This window comes from Pleurodeles waltl, chromosome 6 (assembly GCF_031143425.1).
Source record: "Pleurodeles waltl isolate 20211129_DDA chromosome 6, aPleWal1.hap1.20221129, whole genome shotgun sequence".
Lineage (NCBI taxonomy): Eukaryota > Metazoa > Chordata > Amphibia > Caudata > Salamandridae > Pleurodeles > Pleurodeles waltl.
In genome coordinates this window covers 1587021707-1587048650 of record NC_090445.1, presented here as the reverse complement: position 1 = coordinate 1587048650, position 26944 = coordinate 1587021707, and the positions used below count along the sequence as shown (strand labels likewise).

The following is a 26944-nucleotide window of genomic DNA, read 5'->3' as shown; positions in this document are numbered from 1 at the left end:
CCCCCTCCTGTCCTAAATAGGGAGAACAGGGTTCCTCAAACCCTGACTCCACAAATCATAGTCAGAGAGACTGGCTCTTCCACAGGGGAGACCAGTACCTCTGGAAGCACTGAGGGCAGCCTCAATGAAGAGGATCTTCTGTTAGCCAGGATGGCCAAAACAGAGGCTTTGAAGAATCAGCTCCCAGCCATATAAAGGGAAAAGACAAGAGATGGGTTTAATTCCCACCTATGGTGGCAGCAACATAAATAGGGTCAGAGAGAATACTGACATCCTAAAAATCCCCAAAGGGATTGTGACAAAATATGAAGATGGTGATGACATTACCAAATGGTTCACAGCTTTTGAGAGGGCTTGTGCAACCAGGAAAGTAAACAGATCTCACTGGGGTGCGCTCCTTTGGGAAATGTTCACTGGAAAGTGTAGGGATAGACTCCTCACACTCTCTGGTAAAGGTTCAGAATCATATGACCTCATGAAGGCTACCCTGATTGAGGGCTTTGGATTCTCAACTGAGGAGTATAGGGATTAGGTTCAGGGGGGCTCAAAAATCCTCGAGCCAGACCTGGGTTGATTTTGTTGACTTCTCAGTCAAAACACTAGATGGTTGGATAACTGGCAGTGGTGTAAAAGATTATGATGGGCTGTATGACTAGTTTATGAAAGAACATCTGTTAAGTAATTGTTTCAATGACAAACTGCATCAGCATCTGGTAGTCCTAGGTCCAATTTCTCTCCAAGAATTGGGAAAGAAGGCAGAACACTGGGTCAAGACTAGGGTGACCAAGACTTCCACAGGGGGTGACCAAAAGAAAGGGGTCACAAAGCCTCCCCAGGGGAAGAGTGGTGGGACATCCAAGGGCAAAAGTAAAGAGTCTTCTACAGGGCCCCATAAACCTGCTCAGGAGGGTGGGCCCAGAGCCTCTTCACAGTCCACAAATCGGTATAAGGGTAAAAACCTTGATCCCAAGAAGGCCTGGTGTCGAATCTGTAGTCAGCATGGACACCAAACTGGAGAAAAGGCCTGTCCAAAGAAAAATCCCACAACAAATACTACTGCAGTTAGCACTGGAAAAGCCAGTCTCCAGATGGGATCAACAGTGTGCCCAGAGCAAATCAGGATCCACACTGAAGCTACATTAGTCGCAGAGGGTGCAGAGGATTTAGCCACACTTGCTGCCTGGCCACCTAACATGCAAAAATATAGGCAGCAGCTCAGTCAATGGGACTAAAGTAGAAGCCCTGAGGGATACAGGTGACAGTATCACCATGGTGACAGACAAACTGGTTTCCCCAGGACAATACCTGGCTGGACAGACATATCCAGTCACTAATGCTGACAATCAAACTAAAGCCCATCCCATGGCATTGTAACTTTAGAATGGGGAGGGGTCACTGGCCTGAAATAGGTGGTAGTCTCCTCTGCAATTCCGGTAGAATGTAAGCTAGGGAATGAGCTGGAGTCCGCAGCATGGGCTGAGGTAGAGCTCAAGACCCATGCTGCCATGCTGGGTATCCCTGAACTGGTGTGTATCAAGATAAGGGCACAAAGCAGGGCCCAGGGTGAAAAAGAAGTGTTGGAGTCTGGAATAATGGCCCAACCTTTAAAGAGAAAAGGAAAGAAGACTGGGGAACCAGCTTCAACACAGCACAAGAAACAGAACCTCTCTTCCCAGGAAGATGTTCTATCCCCTGAGGGAACTGAGTCCACGGAGCTGGAGCCTTAAGAGGTTGAGCTCTTGGTCGCGGGGGACCCTCAAGGGTATAGCTGTGTAACGGGCAAGCAACGTGTCCCTCTCTTGAAAGCCTAAGACAGCAAGCAGCTGAGCAAGAAAAAGGAACTGTCAGTGGAACCCACAGGGTCTATTGGGAAGATGGGCTCCTTTACACTGATGCAAGAGATCCAAAACCTGGTGCCACTAGGAGAGTGGTAGTGCCTCAGGAGTTTAGGGAGTTCATTCTGACCTTAGTCCATGACATTCCCCTTGCTGGGCATTTGGGACAAACCAAGACCTCAGAGAGATTAGTCAACCATTTCTATTGGCCCAATATGTCCCAGAAAGTAAAGGAGTTTTGTGCCTCCTGTGTCACCTGTCAAGCCAGTGATAAGACAGGTGGCCATCCAAAGTCCCCCCCTCATTCCACTTCCAGTGGTGGAGGTCCCCTTTGAAAGAGTGAGAGTGGGCATAGTGGGTCCACTGGAACCTCCCACAGCATCAGGGAACCAGTATATCCTGGTAGTAGTGGATCATGCTACCAGGTACCCTGAGGCAATTCCCCTTAGGTCCACTACTGCCCCAGCAGCAGCAAAATCACTCATTGGTATTTTTACTAGAGTGGGATTTCCTAAGGAGATGGTTTCTAACAGAGGTACCAACTTCATGTCAGCTACCTAAAGCATATGTGGAATGAGTGTGGGGTGACTTATAAAATCACCACACCATACCATCCACAAACCAACAGTCTTGTGGAGAGATTTAACAAGACATACCATCCACAAACCAACAGTCTTGTGGAGAGATTTAACAAGACATTGAAGGGCATGATCATGGGGCTCCCTGAAAAACTCAAAATGAGATGTGATGTCCTCTTGCCATGCCTGCTTTTCGCCTACAGAGAGGTGCCACAGATGGGAGTAGGGTATTCCCCCTTTGAGCTTCTGTTTAGCCATCCTATTCGGGGACCACTGGAACTTGTAAAAGAAGGCTGGGAGTGACCTCTCCATGAGCCTAAACAAGATGTGGTGGACTATGTACTAGGCCTACGTTCAAGGATGGCAGAGTACATGGAAAAGGCAAGCAAAAACCTTGAGGCCAGCCAACAACTTCAGAAGTTGTGATATGACCAAAAGGCTGCTATGGTTGAGGTTCAGCCAGGGGAGAAAGTCTGGGTTCTGGAGCCTGTGGCTCCCAGGCACTTCAGGACAAATGGAGTGGCCCTTACCCAGTACTAGAGAAAATAAATGAGTCAGGTCACCTGCCTGGTGGGCCTGGGCACTAGCAGGACCCCCAGAAGGGTGATCCATGTTAATCGCCTTAAGCTCTATCATGACAGGGCAGATGTAAACATGTAATGGTTACAGATGAGGACCAGGAAGCAGAGAGTGAACCTCTTCCTGATCTCCTCTCCACTGACCTTAAAGATGTCTCAGTAGATGGAGTGATCTATTCAGACACCCTCTCTGGCCAACTGCAGGCAAGTCCTCCAGCAGTTTGCTGAGCTCTTTTCCTTGACCCTGGTCAGACACACCTGTGTACTCATGATGTGGACACAGGAGACAGTATGCCTGTCAAGAATAAAATATTCAGACAGTCTGACCAAGTCAAGGAAAGCATGAAAGTGGAAGTCCACAAGGTGCTGGAGATGGGAGTGACTGAGCACTCTGACAGTCCCTGGGCTAGCCTAGTGGTCTTGGTCCCCAAACCTGACAACAAAGGTGGCAAGAAAGAGATGAGGTTTTGTGTGGACTACAGAGGGCTTAATTTGGTCACCAAGACAGATGCTCACCCCATCACAAGGGCAGATGAGCACATAGACAAATTAGGTGCAGCCGAATACTTAAGTACATTTGACTTGACAGCAGGGTACTGGCAAAACAAAATGGCACCTGGAGCAAAAGAGAAAACAGCATTCTCTACACCTGATGGGCACTACCAGTTTACTGTGACGCCCTTTGGCTTAAATAATGCCTTTGCCACCTTCCAAAGGATGGTGAATCAAGACCTTGCTGGCTTGGAGTCCTTTAGTGCAGCTTATCTTGACGGTATTGCTGTCTTTAGCTCCAGCTGGCAGGATCACCCGGTCCACCTGAAGAAGGTTTTGCAGGCCCTGCAAGCAGCAGGCCTCTCTATCAAGGCATCTAAATGTCAGATAGGGCAGGGAATTGTGGTTTACTTGGGACACCTTGTAGGTGGAAGCCAAGTTCTGCCACTCCAACCCAAGATCCAGACTATTCTGGACTGGGTAGCTCTAAAAACCCAGACTCAAGTCAGGGCATTCCTTGGCTTGACTGGATACTATAGGAGGTTTGGGAAGGGATATGGATCAATATTGACACCCCTCACAGAACTTACCTCCAAGAAAATGCCCAAGAAAGTGCACTGGACCGTGGACTGTCAAAATGCCTTTGACAGCCTGAAACAAGCTATGTATACAGCACCAGTTTTGAAAGCTCCAGATTATTCTAAACAGTTCACAGTGCAGACTCATGCCTCTAAGCATGGGATAGGAGCAGTCCTGTCCCAAACAAATGATGATGGCCTTGACCAGCCTGTTGCTTTTATTAGCAGGAGTTCACTTCCCAGGGAGCAGCGTTGGAGTGCCATTGAGCGGGAGGCCTTTGATGTAGTTTGGTCCCTGAAGAAGTTGAGAACATACCTTTTTGGTACTCACTTCCCAGTTCAAACTTACTACAGACCTCTCAGATGGCTGATGCAAATGAAAGGAGAAAACCCTAAACTGTTGAGGTGGTCCATAACCCTACAGGTAATAGACTTTGTAGTGGAATACAGGCTTGGGACTGCCCAATACTGATGGCCTTTCCAGTTTCTTCCACTTAAAAAATGAATTCACTCTTGGGAAAGGTTAGTCTCATCCTCTTTCATTTTGGGGGGGGAAGGGTGAGGGTTGCATAAGCAAATGCCTTCCTTCGCATAGTTACCCTCTGGCTTTTTGCCTTTTGTTGATGCCAGTTATGACTGAAAGTGTGCTGGGACCCTGCTAACCAGGCTCTAGCACCAGTGTTCTTTCCCTAAACTGTACCTTTGTTTCCACAATTGGCACAGCCCTGGCACACAGATAAGTCTCTTGTAAATGGTACCCCTGGTACCAAGGGCCCTGTTGCCAGGGAAGGTCTCTAAGGGCTTCAGCATGTCTTATGCCACCCTGGGGTCCCCTCACACAGCACATGCACACTGCCTCACAGCTTGTGTGTGCTGGTGGGGAAAAAATGAATAAGTCAACATGGCACTCCCCTCAGGGTGCCATGCCCACCTCTCACTGCTTGTGGCACAGGTAAGTCACCCCTCTAGCAGGCCTTACAGCCCTAAGGCAGGGTGCACTATACCACAGGTGAGGACATAAGTGCATGAGCACTATGCCCCTACAGTGCCTAAGCAAAACCTTAGACATTGTAAGTGCAGGGTAGCCATAAAGAGTATATGGTCTGGGAGTTTGTCAAACACAAACTCCACAGTTCCATAATGGCTACACTGAAATCTGGGAAGTTTGGTATCAAACTTCTCAGCACAATAAATGCACACTGATGCCAGTGTGCGATTTATTGTAAAATACATCCAGAGGGCATCTTAGAGATGCCCCCTGAATACCAGTCCAACTCCTAGTGATAGGCTGACCAGTTTCTGCCAGCCTGCCACAACAAGACAAGTTTCTGGCCACATGGGATGAGTGCCTTTGTCAATCTGTGGCTGGGAACAGAGCCTGCACTGGGTGGAGGTGCTTCTCACCACCCCCTGCAGGAACTGTAACACCTGGCGGTGAGCCTCAAAGGCTCATGCCTTTTGTTACAGCACCCCAGGGCACCCCAGCTATTGGAGATGCCCGCCCCTTTGGCCACTGCCCCCACTTTTGGCGGCAAGGCTGGCGGAGATAATGAGGAAAACAAGGAGGAGCCACCCACCAGTCAGGACAGCCCCTAAGGTGCGCTGAGCTGAGGTGACTCCTGCCTTTAGAAATCCTCCATCTTGAGATTGGAGGATTCCCCCAATAGGAATAGGGATGTGCCCCCCTCCCCTCAGGGAGGAGGCACAAAGAGGGTGTAGCCACCCTCCAGGACAGTAGCCATTGGCTACTGCCCCCCAGACCTAAACACACGCCTAAATTTAGTATTTAGGGGCAACCCTGAACCCAGGAAATCAGATTCCTGCAACCTACAACAAGAAGAAGGACTGCTGACCTGAAAGCCCCGCAGAGATGACGGAGACGACAACTGACTTGGCCCCAGCCCTACCAGCCTGTCTCCAGACTCAAAGAACCTGCACAGCGACGCACCCAACAGGGACCAGTGACCTCTGAGGACTCAGAGGACTGCCCTGAACCCGAAAAACCAAGAAACTCCAGAGAAAAGTGGCGCTGTTCAAAAACTGCAACAACTTTGCAACTTTAAAGCAACTTTCAAAGAACTCTCTCTTCCCGCCGGAAGTGTGAGATTTCACACTCTGTACCCGACGCCCCCGGCTCGAGCTCCAGAGAACCAACACTGCAGAAAGGACTCCCAGGCGACTACGATGACGTGGGTACCCTGAGCCGACCCCCCTGCACCCTCACAGCGATGCCTGCAGAGAGGATCCAGAGGCTCGCCCTGACCGCGACTGCCTGGTAACAAAGAACCCGACGCCTGGACCAAGCACTGCACCCGCAGCCCCCAGGACCGAGAGGAACCACCTTCCAGTGCAGGAGTGACCAGCAGGCGGCCCTCTTCCTAGCCCAGTCGGTGGCTGGCCGGAGAAGCCCCCCTGTGCCCTGCCTGCATCACCTAAGTGACTCCCGGGTCCCTCCATTGCTTTCACTAGCAAACCAGATGCCTACTTTGCACACTGCACCCGGCCGCCGCTGTGCCGCTGAGGGTGTATTTTGTGTGCCTGTTTGTGTCCGCCCCAGTGCTCTACAAAACCCCCCTGGTCTGCTCCCTGAGGACGCAGGTACTTACCTGTCAGCAGACTGGAACCAGAGCACCTCTGTTCTTCATAGGCACCTATGTGTTTTGGGCCCTCCTTTAACCTCTGCACCTGACCGGCCCCTGTGTTGCTGGTGCGGTGACTTTGGGGTTGCCTTGACCCTCCAATGGCGGGCTGCCTATGCCCAGGAGACTGACTGCGTAAGTGGTTTACTTACCTGAGAAACCTAACCAATCCAAAAAGGAACTGTTGATTTTGCACCATGTCCACTTTTAACATAGCTTATTGCCATTTTAACTAAAACTGTGTGTACTACTGCTTTGAATCAAAGTTCTATACTTACCTGTGTGAAGTACCTTGCATTTTATATACTTACCTCAAATCTTGAATCTTGTGGTTCTAAAATAAATTAAGAAAAGATATTTTTTTATATAAAAACTATTGGCCTGGAGTTAAGTCTTTGAGTGTGTGTTCCTCATTTATTGCCTGTGTGTGACAAAAAATGCTTAACGCTACCCTCTGATAAGCCTACTGCTCGACCACACTATCACAAACTAGAGCATTAGTATTATCTAATTTTGCCACTATCAACCTCTAAGCGGAACCCTTGGACTCTGTGCACACTATCTCTCAATTCAAGATAGTATATACAGAGTCAACTTCCTACACTCCTCTTTGCTTGCAGGGCTCTGGACTACCTCAGGAGCTCCCTGGCTCTTCCTTAGTCAGCACTGGCCACTGAGGAGATGGGTGTCCCTAGGGGCAAATTCTCTAGTCCGAAAAGGGCTCCACACACGCGCACCCTCCTTCCGAGCCCCACTTTCTGCACGTCGGTCCCAGGGTCAATTTTAAACAACAGAGAACAGACACCAACAGATGCCAGGTCAGGCTGGTGCCCCCTGTGAGACCAAGCTTTTTCCTTGCTTCTCTTGGGATCCGGTGGCCCAATGTGGTCAGGGAAGTTTTTGTCAGCCTCCTGGTTTCTAAATATGTGTATTCCTTAGAGGGTTGTGACTTCTCTTTGTTACTCCTCTCTCCCTTAGGACCTGTCCTCTATTTAAAAGCCTGGTAGCCCTCTTGCGCCCGTGGTCTGCCACAGAAACACCTCCAAGTGTGAGTGCCCTCTCTGTATGTTTCTTGGAGACCCACAACTTACTTTGCCCACTTGCATAGCACCTGGGTAGGAAGCTGGCTCTCTATATGGTGCAGTAAAAAGAAGTGCACTGTACAGAGTCCAGTGGATCCCTAGTTAGTTGACAGAGGCAAAAGTAGATAATACTATTGCTTTCTTTTGTAATAGTGTGGGCAAGCAGTTAGGCTTATCAGAGGGCAGTGCAAAGCATTTATTGTACTCACAGAGGCAATAAATAAGACATACATTCAAAGAATAAATCCAAGACCAATTTAGAAAAATAACACTTTTTATATACGTTTTAAAACCAAGAACTTAGTAAAATATTAAGTACTGTTTTCATTTTTTAAAAGTTACGGGTAAGTAAAGAGTTCAAGCCCGTGCTCCTTTACGAACAATGTAATACTATAGAAAGAAATATAAATAATGCATGAAGGTAAGTACAGTCTGTTTCAGAGGTTCACCTCCTGGGTTTCGAGATGTAGGGGCTCAAGGTCCAAAGTGCTTCCGGCAGTTCGTTGGGAGCTCACCAAATTCCACCAGGAGCAGGGCAACTGGTGAGGTGGTAGCTGGGCATATGACGGAGAAGGGGGGCCACCTGGAAACAGGCTACACAGGGGTACTTTGGGAGCTCTGAGACTTGTCCCCAATGGATGCTTGGAATGCAAGGGGCCTTAGAAAAAGGGGGCACACAAGCAGTTCTTTGGGATGAGGGCCAGGCGGCTGGGATGTAGAGTGGATAGGGCGGCTGGGCTCTGTGCGCAAAAGAGCACCGTGCAGTCAGTAACAACCAGCTGGCAGGGACAAAATCGGGACAGCTGGGCCACTCACTTAGTGAGTCTCAGTGATGCTGATGTCCCTCAACGGTTGCTTGGTCCTGGTGCAGTGGGAATCCTGCTGAATCACTGTTGATGCTTGGTGCAGGGAGTTTGGTACCCCAGGGATTGGTTCTGCACGATTCTGGTAGGTCCTGCTGTTGTCACACTTGGTGGGGGAGGGGGGGGGACAGTCCTGGCCCTCCAGAGTACCTCTTCTTGGTCATCGGCAGCGTTGGTCGGGGCCGGGAAGCTGCAAAGCGGTGGACCGGACTCTGCTTTTAGATGCCTGTGGACTGCAGAGAAGTAGCTCCTCCACTCCACAGGACACTGGCGGTGGTTTTGAAGTGCTAACAGGCTACCCGAGGCTTTAGTAGTTCTCCAGCCCGCAGGACGAGTCACTCTGTTGCGACGAGAGAGAGAGAGGTGTGGGCAGGCAGGGTTTCACGCCAAATTGTCCACAGCTCTTCTGCTGTTCTCACAAGGCAGTGGCACTTCTTTGTCCTTCTCTTAATCCATCAAATCTGAGTTCCTGGATTCAGTGGTGCCATCTAAATACTCAATTTAGGGGCATTACAGGGAGTGTAAGGTAGCAGCCAATGGGTCGCCTACCTGTAGGGTGACTACACACACTATATGACCACTTCCACTGGGACGTGGGCATAACACTGACCCTAGAATACTAATTCCATCCAAAACAAGATGGAGGAATTTGAAAAGTGGCGTCCACATCAGCTGGTCCCCCTTAGGGGTGGGAATGGCATGATGTGGGCACACCTGCTAATCTTACTAATTTTCCCACCTATCTTGCCATCAGGAATTGAGGTCAGGACAGGGGGTGGTCTTTTTCGCTAGGTGGAGAGACCTTGGTCGCATAACAAAGGCAGCTGGTACTTTGAAGCTTCCCACCCTGGAATGCACATTCTGCCTGTGATAACAGCCCCACCCAGCGCAGGCTCTGTTCCTGGCCTCTGAGAGCGCTGGTTATCACCTCAGGTAGTCAGATATCTGTCTTTGGTGGCTGTACTGGTTTAGACCAGTCAGTTAACACACTAACAGTCAGTTAGGTTTTCGGGGGGCACCTCTCAGGTGCCCCCTGAGTGCATGTATTGATAAATTCATCACTGGATTCAGTGAGGGTTTATTAATACGAGATGTTTGATACCAAACATCCCTAGTTTCAAGGAAGCCATCATGCAAGCTGGGTAACTCGTAATGACCAGTGTCCAGCACATGTACTGAAAATGGCTTCCCTGTCCACTTACTAGGTCTAATAATCGATAGACACATAGCAGGGGCATATCTGCTCATGCAGATATGTCCTCACATATCGTATAATGCATGCTGCCTTAGAGCTGTAAACCTTATGTAGGGTTGACTTACAAATATATTATGCAGTGGTAGGGGACCAGGCACACAGGATGTGTGACAGGTCGCATTTTCACTTTTGTCTGCACCAAGACTTGCAGTCTGCGATGGCAGCACTGTGTGCGTCTGTGTTTGGTATGATGTCCCTGAGGGTGGCACAATTTGGGCTGCAGCCCTAAGGAACACTCTTTAGTACCCCAGGCCCTAGGGACCTGGCTAACAGGAACCCAGTGCACTTTCAGTTTAAATTACATCAGATACCAGGCAAAAAAGTGGGGGCTAACCATGCCAAAAAGGGTGCTTTCCTATGACCTGAGTCAGTGGAAGCTAGGCATCTGCTCCTTCTGGAGGTCACACTCCAGCAGGACCAGCCCAAGGACGATCCGAAGGGGCCCTTCAGGGTCTCTCCCAGCAGGACGACCCTTATACTGTCACACAAGGGTGTAGGATCAGAAAGTGCCAGTGGCCCTGGAGGAACAGATCCCAGTCTCTGAGTGTCAACTGAAATCAGACATCTTTGAGTCCATTCTTGAAGTAGTGGCCAGATGTGTTTGTGGCATTTAGTCATTTCATGGCGTGGCTTTGGACAGACGTATTTGAAAATCTGTCACATCTGAACCGGCTGACGACATTTTCCACCAAGCGGGTTAGCCATGCGGAGATATTTTCATTTGAGCATGCCACATTAAGAACTTTGGGCCACTACGCGATGTTGTCTGCGGAATTCGTTTAAGCGCTGTATCCATAAACGCATTCAGTTTGAACATCTAGAGCTGGTTGGCAGGTATCTTTTTTGGGGGCTGTTTAACAAATCAAATGAGTGTCCACCACATAAGCTGTTCTAGCCTGACGAAGTGGCCATGAACATTATTATTGGGTGTCTCGCCTTAAGAAGGAGCGTGTGTGCCGGAACACACATCGTAAGTCTGCAAGAACAGATATATGAACACTCCCTCAAGTACACTCTCAACAGCATGTTGAATTGAATCAAATTAATTCTATTTTTGAGATGGATTTCTGATATTTACAGTCTGGATCAGTGCATTTTGATGAACATATTATATTGGAAATATGCGATCACGACTTACAAATATTTGATTATTTGGGTGTAGTAGGAGAGAAAACATTGCTTATCTCTCTATTTAATACATGTTTTTACATTTGTAGTGAGTGTGTTAGGTTATGCATGATGATACGAACGGTGTATGTTTGTGGTTCTACTTAGTTACTTTTTTTTTCTTATTTATATCATTTTGAAGAGGTTGAACAATAAACAATTCATACCAATTTATATTGTATACTTCGGTTTTTGCACTTCACCTGTATCAGATGGTGTATATCAATAAATTGCTGTTTGTTAGAGTTGACATAGGATTTTAATACATTCAGGTGTCTTCCAGCTGGACATCTTACAGCATCAAAGGTCTATACTGACCACAAAAGTCTCTCCCTTGTGCCAGGGTTTACAAGAAGGGGTAGAAAGTTCTAGAAGGTCGGCACCTCTGCCCCACCATCACTCTACCACTGGCACAATCCTCCTACAATGCATTTTGGGACATTCCAACAAAGTGATTTGAAATGGTCTGTTGAAACACCTCGCCTCCAGGAGAGCCTGACACCACACCCCTTCCCTTTAAAACTCCAAATGGGAGATCATCTTGCGTTTGATGGCAATCTCACTTCCTCATCCCACCCGGGTGTATATGTTTTCACATGCAACTAGCCCAGAAACTTTTATCCTAGCTGAACAGCAGCAGACCTTAGCTTAAAAGGCAATCATAGGTGGTTAGTACATGTAATCCATTACAACAAAGGTAACAGTGAGACTCAGTTAGTGAGATTTACTCACACCATAAGTCCATATACCAGATAATCCTAAAAGTGAAAGATTCCAGAGGATCAAATAGGGTAGAACCCATTTGTCACACTAACCAACTTAGAATGCTCTTGCAAAAAAGGACCAACATAAATGTGAGCATTTCCTCATTTATCAATAGGTGCTGCAACAATGAAAATCTTTTTCAGTGGCTTGCGGAATTTTATAATGAAATAGGAAACAAAGATAAAGACTAGAACCACCTAAATGGAAGAAATGGACTTTTAAGGTCAGCTGCAAACAAAGTATAAACATACCTAACAGCCGACGGTTCTATCCTCAACTGGACGGTGGGAGGGTGAGGAAAATTATGTGTCAGGACAGTGAATGTAGGCTGTAATAGTCAATACTTATTTTGAGAAAACCTGTATCAGCTTGAGTGATATATTCACAAAAGTGCACTTACATCAGAGGTTTTCAATTTGCCAGTGTCTTGTTGGTCCTCAATCATCTTGTCAATGACTCCGCTGCGGCTCCATACACTGAAAACCGTCTTTCCATGCTGATATCCCACATCCTGTAAACAGACAGATGAGGAAAACATCTCAGATATTTTTCAAGAGTACCAAAGTAAACAAACCTTAGTAGGAAGCCAACCAAGTCCATAAATGTCCAAAACTCGCTTTGAAGTTCAATATTTGAGTTACTGACAAAGTTAACATGACATTTATGCTCACAAAGCCAATGGAGATGTTCATGAATATAAGGCAAACATCTGACTGTACAAAGGCAAGGAAAAAATACTTCCACTGACCAGTTATCTAAGTTCATTGTGCTACAGTATAACTAGCATCTACACATCAACAATTTGGTATTAGGCTTCTATATCAACACACAACACACATATATGAATATATATGAATCATTTTATATTATTGGGCAAGACAACCCAGATAGTCACACATTTTTATTTCTAGAAAACTCTTTTCTGTAACTTCAGTTTACATTTAAAAAGGATCATGCAATACCAGGGTAAAGCTATCTAGTCCCTTCTTTTCTTAATTAGAAAATTAAATCAGGAGGCGTGGCCAAGGAACATGGCAGACGGGACGCGCTTCTAGTGCACTCCCGTCCTTGGTGAAATCCTTCTGTGATCCTGCGGCTTCCCTGGGCTGGGACAGCCGATCTCTTGGTTCGGGAGGATGGTTGGTGGGTCGCTGCGTCTTGGGATCCCGTTTCCGGGGACCGATGACACGGAGGTGGCACCCGCGTGATCCTGCCGGGCTGCGACGGAGCTGTTTTGCTGCGACTGAGCTGTTTGGGCCACGTGGCTCCTTACCTGTGCAGGGAGTGTCCTGAGTGGTCGTGGGGAGGGGCTGGAGAGGTGTGGACCCCCCCTATAATATACAAGAGGCTGCACCCGCTGCCGGCGTGGGAGGGTCTGAGGCCCCGCAGCTGGAGGGGCAGCCTATTGGTGGTGGAGGTGCATTCAGGATTGAGGCCGGTACGAGAAGCCTGCTTGCTGGGCTCGCTTCTGGGCTGGCCTGTGGGCTGAGCGGCTTGTCGTGCCATTGAGCCTGCTGGACTCAGTGGCTGCGGCTTGGGGATGGCGTTCCGAGCTGGGAGGTGTGCTGCTGTGATACCCTGAGGCCCTGGAGTGACGGGCTGCCATCCTGGGCTTCTGGGCTTATGGAACTGCGTTGATGGGCGGTGAGTTTCACGGAGTGAGCGCCTGGTGGTATCCTTTGATGACCTAGCTGTTTCCTCACTCTTCATGGCCTCCATCGTGCAGTGGTCCCTGCACTGACCTTGCTGGTGCATATTGCCTGTTAGCTTCGCATCTGCTGGTAAGACTGGCAGCCATCTGATCTTCCTGCCTGGTTGGGCACTGAATTCTAAAGGAGTGGAGTATTGCGACAACTATTTTTGGGGTGCTTCGCTGCTTGGACTCTCCGGAAGGCGGCCAGTTGCATTTAGGCCCTGTGTGGAGTAACATGGGGCGCCACAAACGGACGGATGCTTCACAGGGCAATACTATGGAGCAGTATACTACCCCTGTGGTTCTCCCGCAGCGGTCGGCGGGACTGGATGTGAGTGGAGAAGCAGCCGGTGTGCCTCTGAGTGCTGGTGAGCTGTCGCGGGTGGAGCTACTTGTGGCCATTCAGGGCTCCCGGGTGGCACTGGATGGCAAGACTGAGGCAGTCGCGGTGAAGGTTAATCTGATGAGAGCGGACCTTCGGAAGGTGGCGGAGAAGGTGAAGGTGGCGGAGGGTTCCATTGCAGAGCTGCGGTCGGAGGTGGGACACTGCGGACGCAAATGGCGCAGGCCACATCTACTGTTGGACGGCTGGAGGACGCGGAAAGGAGGTCCCGGTGGAACAATGTCAGGTTGCTGGGCTTTCCAGAGCGTGAGGAGGGGTCTGCTGTGGAATCCTTTGTGGAGAACTGGATCAAGGACGTGTTGCAGCTGGTAGGGCTATCCAGAGTGTTTGTGGTGGAGCGTGCTCATCGGGCCCTTGTGGTGCCTCCGGGGCCTGGTGCTCCTCCTAGGGCCATTATTGCACGCTTGCTTAAGTATAAGGACTGGGACTGTATCCTGTGCACAGCACCGGAGTCGGATAAGGCTATATACGAGAACTGCAAGATCTCAATTTATCCTGATTACACTAATAAGGTGCAGAACTCTCATAAAGGATTCATGGAGGTTAAGGCGAAGCTCCGAGCCATGAACATCAGATGCATGGTCCTGTATCCGGCCCGTTTGAAGGTTTAGTCGGGTGGCAAGTCACATTTTTTTGAGCGACCTGAGGAGGTGTGGTGTTGGCTGAAGATGTGGGACAAGGTGGCCCCTGGCAGACTGGAGGGGTCTGGAGGCGCAGCTCGACAGGCATCGGGCTCGGAAAGCCCGGACTGGAGATCACATGGTTCGGGGCGGCTGGCGGAGTTTTGCCACAAGGTTGAGATACAGCGAGATGGAACAATGGCGGTGGTGCCTGCAGACTCGGATGGGGGCACAACATCGGAGCAGAACTTGGAGGCGGGTGGGGATGCCGAGATGACCTGACTGTTGATCTTGCTGTGTGCTGTTTGTTGTTGGTCCTGGGATGGGACTGGTCCTCTGCGAGTGCTTTAGTTCTCGGGTTCGGGGGGGGTACTAGTTATATCAGGATTTGATGCCGGGGGTGGGATGTGGTCACTCCATAGTTGTGGTACACCATAGGTTGTGGTAGGGTGGGGTTTAGGCTGCGGTCCCGGCAGCATTCATGGACTGGGCTAACAGTATTGTCTTTTTGGGGTATTTTACTGTATTTTCGGGTTGGGGGTGGGGGGTATGTTTATGTTCATGTTTACAGTTTATTCAACAGTGCGGGTATTGGAGCAGGGTGTGCAGGTTGTCCTTCTCTGTATCGTCCTGGGGGGTGGGGGTGTAACTCGCTGTGGGTTGTGTCCTGTGGGTGGGGGCATCCTTTTCTACTGACATGGGTCATCTTATTAATATGCTGAACTAGAAGGTCCGGAGCTTCAAAAATTATACAAAACGCTATAGAGTACACTAGTTCCTTCGTAGGCACAAGATTCATATTGCTTGTCTTCAGGAGACTCATTTGACTGATGAGGAAGCGCATAAATTGGCCAAGAAGTGGTGGGGGCAGATGTTTTCGGCCTCCTTTTCTTCCTATGCATGGGGGGTTTCTGTGTGGGTGGCCCCTGGGGTTCCTTTTACCCATGTGTACAGTGAGGTGGATGTGGAGGGACGCAATGTTCTGGTGGAGGGTATGTTGGATGGTCTACCCATTGTGATCCTTAATATATATGCTGTACTGCCATTTGATAAAGTTTGTTTTGACCAATGACTTTGTGTTCCACCACTGCGCATATTAGTTGCTCAATGTTCACCAGTAGCACATGGTATGTTTTGTTCAGTTTAGCCGCCTATGGGCTTTGACATTGCATTAGCCATTACTTTCTGTATTCAGTTTAGCCGCCTATGGGCTTTGACATTGCATTAGTCATTACATTCTGTATTCTGCCTATTGGCTTTGACATGGCATTAGCCATTACATTCTGTATTCTGCCTATTGGCTTTGACATGCTGTATCCAGTCTAGCCGCCTATTGGCTTTGACATTGCATTCCTATTGGCTTTGACATGATGTATTCAATTTAGCTGCCTATTGACTTTGACATGCTATTAGATATTCTGCCTATGGGCTTTGACATGATATTATATATTGCATTTTGTATTCAGCTCAGCTGCCTATTGGCTTTGACATGATATCATATATTACATTTTATATTCAGCTCAGCTGCCTATTGGCTTTGACATGATATTAGACATTGCATTTTGTATTCAGCTCAGCTGCCTATGGGCTTTGACATGATATAAGACATTGCATTTTGTATTCAGCTTAGATGCCTATTGGCTTTGACATAACATGACATTGCATTTGATATCTAGGTTAGCTGCCTATTGCCTTTAACGTGGAGTTAGACATTGCAGTTGAGAATCCAAGCTGTATTTTTCCAAGCTGTGTTTTTGCACCAGAGAACCAAGATGTTTTTCTCACAGTAGACTAGACATGATAAGAGAGAGTACATGGGTGTTGTTTTTTCTCTCTGCTTGAGCTTGGGAACAGGAGTAGTCTTGGAGACCTGGCCAGTCTCCAAAAGGCTTGCTCAGTTTCCCAGGTCTGAGAGGAGGGGGCACACCTTTGTAACGAATGTAACAGGCTGCAGAGGGTCAGATTTGAATCTGCCGGACCTCGTGCTGGAGCTTGGCGCCAGCTGCCAGCATCCCGTGTGGGTAGATGAAACTCTTTCTCGCGGCTGACAGGGGTCATCAGCTTGCAGACCTTAGAAAGATGTAGCTGTAAATAGTTCCTACACGGTGAAGTATTTGTTTTGCTTTGCATTCAATATCTTATAAATATAACCTGCTGTGTATATTGCAAACTGATATATTTTGTTTGATTAACGCGGACTTGAAAGCTACTAATTCGTCATTCATAAATATTAAGAATTAACAACAATAAAAGTCTTCTTTGGCCTCAGAAGTGCATTTCTGTTGTGTTATGTTAGTGCTTAGAAACTAAATAAGAGGAAAGCACTACATATGCCCACAACACTTCTACTCTAGAATACCGGAGATCTTTGGGGACAGCTTGGATAAGCCCTTGGTCTGGGCAGGGGACTATAATTGTGAGCTAAATGGGGGGTTGGATCGCCACCCGCTGAAGTTGGGAACCAAACCCCTAATGGAAAAATCTCTTAGAGATGTGATGGTGCATTTGGGTCTCTGGGATGGTTGGAGGGAACGACACCTAGACAGGAAGGAATACACTTGTAATTCTAGAACACATGATACTTATTCTCAACTGGACAGGTTTCTGTTGGGTGGCCTCGACGGTTCACAGATCCTGGATGTTACTCATCTGGGTCGGTTTTTGTCAGATCACGCGCCTGTTAGGCTCCAGTTGCAGTAGGAAGAGACATCCCCCCATGCGGCTCGAGGTTGACGTATGCCTGCAGACTTGTTGTCTGATCAGGGATGAGTAGGCACAGCCATAAAACAGTACCTGGACTTAAATTGGAACACAACTGCGTTTCACAATTTGAATGGGAGGCTATGAAGGCTGTCCTTCGTAGTGAATGTATAAACATGGTGGGAGGGAGGCACAGACAGTTGGAGCAGGACCTTTGCAGCCCTAGAGGTGACACTGGGGGAGGTACAGCAGCAGCCGCCCGAATTGAGCGTAGCCAAGGAGGAGGAGCTCAGGTTGTACAAGGAGGTGAATGCATGTTGGGACACACTAAGTAGAACAACTCTGAGAGGGTATATGCAGCGGTTGCACCGCAAAGGTGATGTCAGGCAGACTCCTAGCGTGGATTCTGAAATGGGAGGTGGAGGCTCTGCCAATACTAAGCATAAGGAACACTGAGGGCGTGCTCCTCACGGGGCGTAGGGACATTCTAAGGGAGTTGGCGGCCCACTTTCAAAGGGTGTCTGGAGCTGGAACGGTCTTCATCGAGAGGGGGTGTGGAGCAATTTCTGCGGCGGCTGCAGTTGCCGAGGTTGGACCTGGAGAGTAGGGACGCGCTTGACCTCCCGATCACGGTAGAAAAGGTGGGAGAGGCAGTGACGGCAATGGCAAAATCTAAATCTCCTGGTAGTGATGGTTTTCCTGTGGAGTTGTACCAGGCCTTTTCCTCCACACTCGGGGAGAGACTGTTGGAGGTGTTTGAGGAAGCGCGGAGGGGTGGTAAGTTAACAGATACCATGCGCCAAGTTATAGTGTGTTTGTTGCTTAAGCCGGGGGGGGGACGCTGCGGATCCATCTTCGTATTGACCGCTAACCATGCCGAATAGTGATATCAAGGTACTCTGTACGATTTTGGCCACTCTGCTCAGAGGAGTGATTCGGAGCCTGGTGCACGAAGACCAATGTGGGTTCATACTGGGTCGCAGTACTTCCCTTAATCAACGTTGATTGGCGCATGTCCTGCATGAAACTAAGGGAATGGAGTTGGAAATGGAGTTGGTTTCTCTTGATTTGGAGAAAGTGTTTGACACCGTTGAGTAGGAATATTTATTGGAGGTGCTGCGGGGAATGGGTTTTGGCTCTGACTTTTGCACTTGGGTTCGACTACTGTATACAGCCCGACAGCTCGTGTGCATGTTGGGGGAGAGACATCTACTGACTGGGAGATCGGTAGGGGTACACGACAGGGGTGCCCGTTCTCGCCTCTCTTGTTTGCCCTGGCTGTGGAGCCCTTGGCGATTTGGCTTCGTGAGGAGTTGGTGCAGTGGGGGATCCCGGTGGGTCAGGCCGTGCATGTAATTTCCATGTATGCAGATGATGCTTTGGTATATGTGCGGGATCCTCGTGTGTCGGTGCCGGAGTTGCTGCAGAGAATGAAAGTAATTGGGGCTGTATCTGGTCTTAAGATCAATATGAAAAAATTACTTCTGTTCCCTCTGGGGTCTCTGGCTGGGGTTCCTCTGGTCGGGCTCCCTGGGCTAGGGTTGCACTGGGAGGTTGAGTGTTTTAGGTACCTAGGTATCTGGGTCGCTACTTCTGTGGATGTGTACAATGAAAACAATGTTGAGCGGTGGTAGCGGGTCTGGAGCGCTCTGTAACTTTCTGGAACAAGTTGCCCCTTTCCGTTATGGGTCGGGCCGCAGTCGCAAAGATGATGTTTTTCTTTATTTGGTACATAACTCATTTTATGTGCTGCCTGCTCAGCTCTTTCGCCGCTTGGATAGCCTGTTGATCTCCACAGTATGGACGGGCAGGCAAAGTAGGGTGGTGCTATCCGTCCTGCAGAATGATCGAGAGGGGGACGGACTGGCAATCCCCTACATAGGATATTATTATGCAGCACAGCTACAGTGTGCTGCGAAATGGATGTCAGAGGCTGATAACTGGGAAAAGAGGTTGTATGCTGGTATGTGCAATGGGTGGTCTTTGGCGCATATTATCATGTCTGGGGGGAGATCTGATCCTGCTGCACCTTATCTGGTGAGGACTACTGCTGGGATTTGGGAGCAGGTGGTTAAACTGGTGCTCAGACGGGCCCCCTTTGACTGGGAATTAAGGATATGGGATCTGTCTCTGTTTCGGGATTATAGTAAAGACAATGTCGATGGAGGCCTGGCGGTCGAGTGGTTGTGAGGTGGTCAGTGATCTGTTCCCTAATGGTGAATTTCTTTCATTCCCTGATGCTCAGGACATGTTTGAGTTGGGCTCTGGCCAGTTTCTGCAATATGCCAAACTTGAAAGTGTAACCTGCGAAATCTGGGATGGTTTCCCGTTGGCCCCCAGGGCTTCTTCGGTTTTGAATGGTCTTCTTAACTGGGGTTAGGACACGCACTTGATCGCTCGGTTCTATAAGGCATTACGGGTGGATCAACCAGGTGTGATTAGCCTGGGACGTAAGGCATGGGAAGTTGACTTGGGGCTGCCCATTGAGGACGCTGATTGGGATGTGACCTTAGCTTTGGTCCGAACGGTCTCCTGTAATCACTGGTTTAAACTTTTGCATTTCAACTTTGTCCACAGAACATACATCACTCCCAGTAATCTAAATAACAGGCCCAGGTCGAAGGGCTTGTTGTCCTCGATGTGGTGAGCTTGATGTTTCATTTCTGCATATGGCTTGGTCCTGTAGTGTTGTTCGTGCATTCTGGCAGGAGGTGATGGCAGCGATCTCCGAGGCTACGAAGCTTGAATTGGAGGCTACTCCGATGTCTTGTCTCCTTGGATTGATGCGTAGGCCGCGGGGTACAGGGGTGGTCTATAGGATGGTACAGTTAGCGTTAGTATTGGCCAAGCATTGAGTAGCAATTGGTTGGATGAGCATGCAGACCCCTGTGACTTCTGCCTGGCTGCGTGATTTGCTGGAGTGGGGGTGGCGGAGGAGCAACATATGCGCATAACACGCAGCGATGAGAGGGCACTCACTGATGGGGCTGCTTGGGGCGCACTGCTGGAAAGGGTCACTAATGAGGAGGACATAGGTTCTGTGAGTAGCAATAGGGCAGCGGAGGGATGGGGACACATACTCTCCCTCTTTGCACTCGTGACGACCGAATGTGGAGTTTAGTTATCTTGCTTGATTATGCTATATAATGCCTGGTCTCATTAGGATGTGGGACAGGATATTTGTGATTGAGGACGAGATCAGTGGGGTTTTTTTGGCTTCCCTGAGGATACAATGCTGAGTGTGCCCTTTGGGCATCATTATATGTTGGTGACATAATGCTCTGCTGTAACCTGCACTGTGTTGAATCTTTATGTTGATTTGTAATGTTTTCATTGAAAATAAAAACAGATAAAAAAAAATAATAGAAAATTACATCATTACTTCATTATCTATTGTCTTAAGATCTTTTCCACGAATGGAATATTCCTCCCCAGTGAAAACTGATTATGTTACATCTATTCTTTTGATGCGGCTGCATCAAGCCTTGGCAGATTAAGCATAATTATATATGTCTTTTTCTTCCAATCATAATAGACTAAAGATTTTTCAACCTGCAGATTCCATGGTGATTTCCTTGTGACACAATGGCTGCTCTGGTTAAAAACACAAACATGTTAAATGGCCAATTTTAGTTGCTGAAAATTCTTCCATCTTCATCCTGGGTGGTAAACTGCTCTTGAGGACACTTAACAAATAGTTCTTGCCTGTAGGTGTAGTTTTGCAGCTTGAAGAATTTTCTAGATTCACATGCTGCGCATTATTCCACAATCTGGTGGTTGGGTCTAGAATTCTCCAACTTTTTAGTTCTTTTCTAGTCCTTTCTTTGTTTTTTGTTGTTCGGTGTGCATGGATCTGCCCATTTGGTGCCTACTGTGATGATGTGTCTCCTCCTCCAGAAGCTCCCGCTTTTGGTTACCACCTTCATATTCTTTCTGTTTTGTGTCCTTTCTCCTCCTTTACCTCCCTTTCTTTTTTTCCCATCTTCTTGTTGTAAGTGAGTGGGTCGCTTGCAAATCCAGGAAATACTTTCTAGCTGCAAAACTATGACTAGAAGTAAGAAACTATTTGTTTAGCAACGTGAATATGTCCTGGATTTACATGCTGTGCATCGATTTTGCAACGGTTTATTTTTGCAGTGGTTGGGTTGAAGGTTGGTTTAAATTTGTACATAGATGTTTTAGTGCCTTTCGTTCCACATATGCTTCTTTGTTGAATTGGATACAGTAATATTTCATAAATGTGTGGAGAAGACCATGTTGCTGCCAACACATATATCTTGTAACAGTGTGTTAGCTAGAAAGGCAACGGTTGCCATTTTCTTCCTGGTTGAGTGTGCATTTGGGGCTGAATTCAGTTTTACTCCCAGTCTTGTGTGACACAGTTGGATGGTTTGTGTGATCCACCTGGCAACAGTCCCCTTTGTCACCTTTTTCCCCATATCCTTGTCCGCAAAGGACACAAATACCTGATCTGTCTTCCTGTTTGTCTTTTCAATCGAGTACATTATCCCTCACTTTGTGTCTGTAGCACTCCCTCTGATTTACTTTTGGGGTTTTGGAAGAAGCTTGGTATTTAAATAGCTTGATTTATGCAGAACTGTCATACTATCTAGGGTAGAAACTGTGGACCTCTCCTCATGACTACTTTGCCTGAATTTGTGAGCATGATTCTTGGATTGTGAGAGCTTGTATTTCATTCATGCTGTGAAGGGATGTTATGGCTACAAGAAATGCAGTTTTCAACGTGAGCATCTTTATTGTGACTCTATGTAGAGGTTCAAATGGGATTTTCATCAATTCAGTTAGTAACACATTCAGGTTTCATGTGGGTGCGGGTACTTTCGCTGGTGGTGCTAATCTTTTAGCCCCTTCTAAAATTCTTTTGACTACTGGTGCTGAAAAAAAAAAACATCTTCCTATGTGTCCTCTTGTGTAGGCCACAATTTCTGTCCAGATGAATAAGTTTACTAGCAGTGTTGTTTCCTTTGTGCTTTACTTTAGAAGACCATTCTTTAGACACCATAAGGAGTATCACTTCCATTATGAAATGTAACATTTCCTTGTAGTTGGCCTCCGTGCCTCTCTGAGGACCACCATTGTGTTTTCCTGTAGTTTTAAATGACCAAACGCTAACTCTTCAGGAACCAAGCTGCTAGGACTGAAGACTGTGGTTCTGGGTAGGATAGTACCCTTTCCCCTTCAATTAACAAGCTGGGTTGCATTAGTAGTTTTAGAATGTTCCCGTGTTCCCCTGTGAATGTTCCTCTGTGATATTTCTATGAGCACTGAAAACCATGTCTATATTGCCCCCTGTGAGGCCACTTGAATAAGTGTCATCTTGCTTCACCTGCATTTGTTGATCACTTTGTTTAACAGTGGTTTCAGGGGGGAAGTGTATGCACATATCCCCGACCAATTTATCAATGGGCATTCCCTAATGATTGGCGACATAGTTGTCTGGACGCAGAGTTTCGGCATTCTGAGTTCTCTGGATTGGCAAATATGTCTATCATTGGTGTTCACCAATTTCTGAATACCTTCTTGATCACCTTCTGATTGAACTCCCATGTATCAGAGCGTGTTGCTTGTCTGCTCAAGGTGTCCACTTGAATACTGTCCTTGCCTGGAGGATGAACTGCTGTTATCTGTATTGACCTCTGAATTGCACTTCCATATTTCTTGGGCTAGTTTTGATAGAGCAAAGAATTGAGTACCCCCCTTGTTTGTTGATATAGAACATTACTGTTGTATTGTCTGTTTGAATCAAAACTAATTTGCTGAAAAACTCTTTCTGAAATGCCTTTAAAGCTAGGAACACTGTCTTTAGTTCTATGATATTGATGTGTTTTAGAGTATCTTGTTTCTTCCAGACTCCTTGCACTTTGAGTGTGTTTATATCCACTCCCCATCTGTTGTAATGGTTACTGCTGGATTTGGTTGTGTAAAGGTTCTTCCTTGTGTTATGTGCAATTTGCTCCACCATGCCATTTCCAGCTGTACGTTTTGTGTGACAACCACTAGATCCTCCCAAATCCTTGTGGCTTATGACCATTGATTCTGTAGCCATTCCTGAATTGGTCTTGTGCAATCTCGCATATGAGATTAAAGGGATGCATGATGCAATGTTTTCATAATTTCCCTGCAATCCTCACTGTCAGAGTTTGCCCTTGCTGATAATGGTGAGTACTTGCAATAGCCACTGAATTCTCTTCTCACTGGAATATACTTTCCCCTATATCAAGTTGATCCCTGCATCCAGAAACATTTTGTTCCTGTCTGGTTTTGATGATATTTCTAGGTTTATAGAGAAACCCAATGTGAAAAGTGCCCTTAATACCGGTTGTATATATGCTTGACACTTTTTATGTGAGTTAGTCCTTTCCAGTTATTAAGGTAGGGGGTGGACATGTATCCTTTGCCTTCTGAGGTGAGAAGCCACTGCTGCTAGGCACTTTCTGAAGATGCTTAAAGCTGATTTGTTCCCAAACGCTAACACTGTGAAGTGGTAGTGTGTTATGTTTACCACAAATCTTAGGTATTGTTCTTGCTTTGCATTCATTAGGATGAGCAAGCATGCATCTATTAGATCTACTGTTGCCATGAACTCTCCTTTTTTGCAACTGTGGGATAACCTCTTGTAAGGTTGTCATCTTGAATAGTTGTGTTTTTATAAACTTAGTTATGAACCTGAGATTTAGAATTGGTAGAACAGATCCATCTACCTTTGGTATCAGGAAATATGTTGAGTAATATCCTCTGTTGATGTTTGTTTTTGGTACTTTTTCTATTGCTTTCTTTTCCAGCAATATCTCCATTTCTTTGAGAAGACATGAGGTTTCTTCCTTTGAATGTATCTTCTATTTTGGTCCTGTTGCGGGGGGTATCTTTAACCATTCCATGCAATTCTCTAATTTTATGATGTTTAATATCCATTTGTCTGATGTTATCTTTCTCCACTCCTGGTGGAAGTTTTTTATATTGCCTCCCACTGGTGTTGTGTGTGAAAGTTCATGATGTTTTATGTCGCCCCTTGGTGTTATATTCAGACGTTGTGATTCTCCTTTGAGTCATTAATGATGGAGGTTGTACCTCCACTTTGGGGCTCTCCACTTGTCCTTGCTCTTCCCCCAAAGGATTGGCGCCTTTGCAGTTGGAATTTCCACTGTTGTTGGGGTGATGTTGTTACAGGGGTTCCTTGAAACATTTGCTGGGAGGTCCCCAATTCCTCTGATACTGCAATGCCCTCATAGTAGAGAATATATCTAGCTGCAGATTCCTTACCTCTGAATTCTCCCTAGGCATCAGACTGGAACCGGAAGGTTTTTGTGAGCAGTATCCCTGAGCAACGGTAGGTCGTGTCGATCAGCTCTGGGTCCATCACTGGCGTTGTCCACGCTGGAACTGACGTGAGTTTTGTTTTTCACAACCTTTTACGCCAGAAGCACAGAGCCATGAAGAACACTTACTACTGGTCTGTCAAAACTTAGGCCCTGAAAGGGGACTCTCTGCCCCTAGAACTCAGTTTGCAGAGTGAGAACAATGGGTGGGTTGGTAAAGAATCTGCAGGTGGATATAGTTTCTACCAGATAAGGTATTACTGAAGGTAGAAAACTTGTCCATCTGATAGAGACTTCTAGCTTCAGATTCATTACCTCTGAATAGATACCAAAGCAATACCATCTCTGGGGGTGGGTCTACGAATCAATTTCAAACAAGAAAGTTTAACCTGACTGAAAGGGCAAAGTGTCCATCCCTAAGGACCTAACTACTATCCAGATAGTTGTGTTTTGTAAATGTGTGCCGAGATGCCCATGCTGTCGTCTGACAAATGTCCAGAACCGGAATTTCACGTGCTAACGAAGTGGCCGCAGCTGTAGCTCGGGTACAATGAGCACAGAAACCCTCTGAGGGTTGCTTTTTGGCAAGTGCATAGCAGATCTGAATACAGAGTACGATTCATCTGGAGATGGTCCGCTTCTGTACTGCCTGAATCTCTTTGTACTCACATACCATACAAAGAGTTGGTCATCCAGCCGGAACTCTTTTGTATAATCAAGGTAGAATGGCAACACTCTTTATGGGTACGGGGGTGGAGTTTCTCCTCTTCCTTAGAAGGATGCCAGGTGATGGATTGACCTACATGAAAGGGCGTGACCCCTTTTGGTGGAAAAGACGGCCCTAGATCGAAGAACCACTTTGTCAGGATAGATGGAAAGGTAGAGTGGCTTAGATGATAATGCGGTAGAGTGGCTTAGATGATAATGCCTGCAGCTCATTCACTCTGAGAGCAGATGTAATTGCCACAAGGAAGGCTGTTTTCTATGTGAGAAGCTTGAGAGAACAATTATGGAGAGACTCGAAAGGAGTGTACATCAAAAAAACCTGAACCAGATTTCACTGGGGCATAATTAATGGGGATGGAAAAAAGAGATGCGCAACACCTTTGAGGAACCTATGTGCAATAGAAGACTTAAATAAAGAAGACTGATTCGGAAACCGCAAAAAAAAAAAAAAAAAAAAAACATCTGAAGCAGCAGACAAATAGCCCTTAAGAGTGCCCAAAGCAGAGCCGTGCTGGGCCAGAGAAAGAATGAACAGTAGGACCTCAGAAAGAGGAGCAGACAGAGGATCAACAGACTTGTCTGTGCACCATGCCACACATTTCTTCCAAACGACAGACGTACATTGTTTTGGTGGAGAGACATCTGGCTGCGAAGATAACAGTACAGACTTTGGGAGGAAGGTTAAAAGCTGTCAACTGGCGCCGCTCAATCTACATGCAAGAAGGCAGAAAGTGGACAGGTTTGGGTACAGAACTTCCTCTGCTGCAGCGACAAAAAATCCTCCCGAAGGGGAAGTCTGATCAGAGGATCGATGGACATGCTGAACAGCTGGGGATACCAGATTCTCCTTGCCCAGGCCTTAGTCACAAAGATTACTTGAGCCCGTTTGTTCCTGATCTTCAACTCTGTGCAGGAGTGGTATGGTTGGAAAGGTGTACAGGAGGCCTGAATTCCACTAAAGATGAAAAGCATCTCCGAGCGAGTGCTGCCTTGGAAACCCTAGTGTGCAAAACTGCTGACACTGTCTGTTCTCAGTGGAAGCAAACAGATCTAACCAAGGATCTCCCAACAGTTGAAAGAGTATTTGCGCCACCTCCGGATGGAGACACCATCTGTGATCTGCTAGACATTTTAGGGTGAGTTTGCCTGCTCTTACGTTCAGAGAGTCCGCTAGACGTTGAACCACCAGGGATATGCTCTGCCTTTCCAGCCATGTCCAGAGGAGCAGAGTCTCTTGACAAAGGGGCCACAACCACGTCCCGCCCTTCTTGTTGCAGTACCATCAGGTGGTGGTGTTGTCTGTGAACACCTGCACCACCTTTCATTTGATAGAGGGAAGAAAGGCTTTCAATGCCACCGGGGTCACACGGAGCTCCAGCATGTTGATGTGGAGTCCCGTTTCCACCGGAGGACAGATTCCTCTGATCTCCAGAATCCTCTGGTCCCAGATGGCCACTCCATCCCAGGAGTGAAACCTGTCACTACTGTAAAATCTGGTTGGGGAAGGGAGAGGGATCCACCCCGGCCCAATTGCAGTTCGTTAACCACCACTGCAGATCTTGCGCTGTTCCCTCCAAGATCTGAACCATTTTGGAGAGATTTCTCTGATGCTGCACCCACTGGAACTTCAGGT

General features: G+C 47.4%; 1 protein-coding gene across 2 annotated transcripts in view; it reads right to left on the bottom strand.

The window, feature by feature from the left end:
- PNPLA7 (patatin like phospholipase domain containing 7) overlaps positions 1 to 26944 on the bottom strand; it is a 1294112-nt gene that overhangs the window by 67124 nt on the left and 1200044 nt on the right. For both annotated transcript variants that reach the window (XM_069241381.1, XM_069241380.1), the window contains exon 33: positions 12233 to 12343. In XM_069241381.1, the coding sequence (XP_069097482.1) occupies positions 12233 to 12343 (111 nt within the window). The remainder of the gene's footprint in view (positions 1 to 12232; positions 12344 to 26944) is intronic.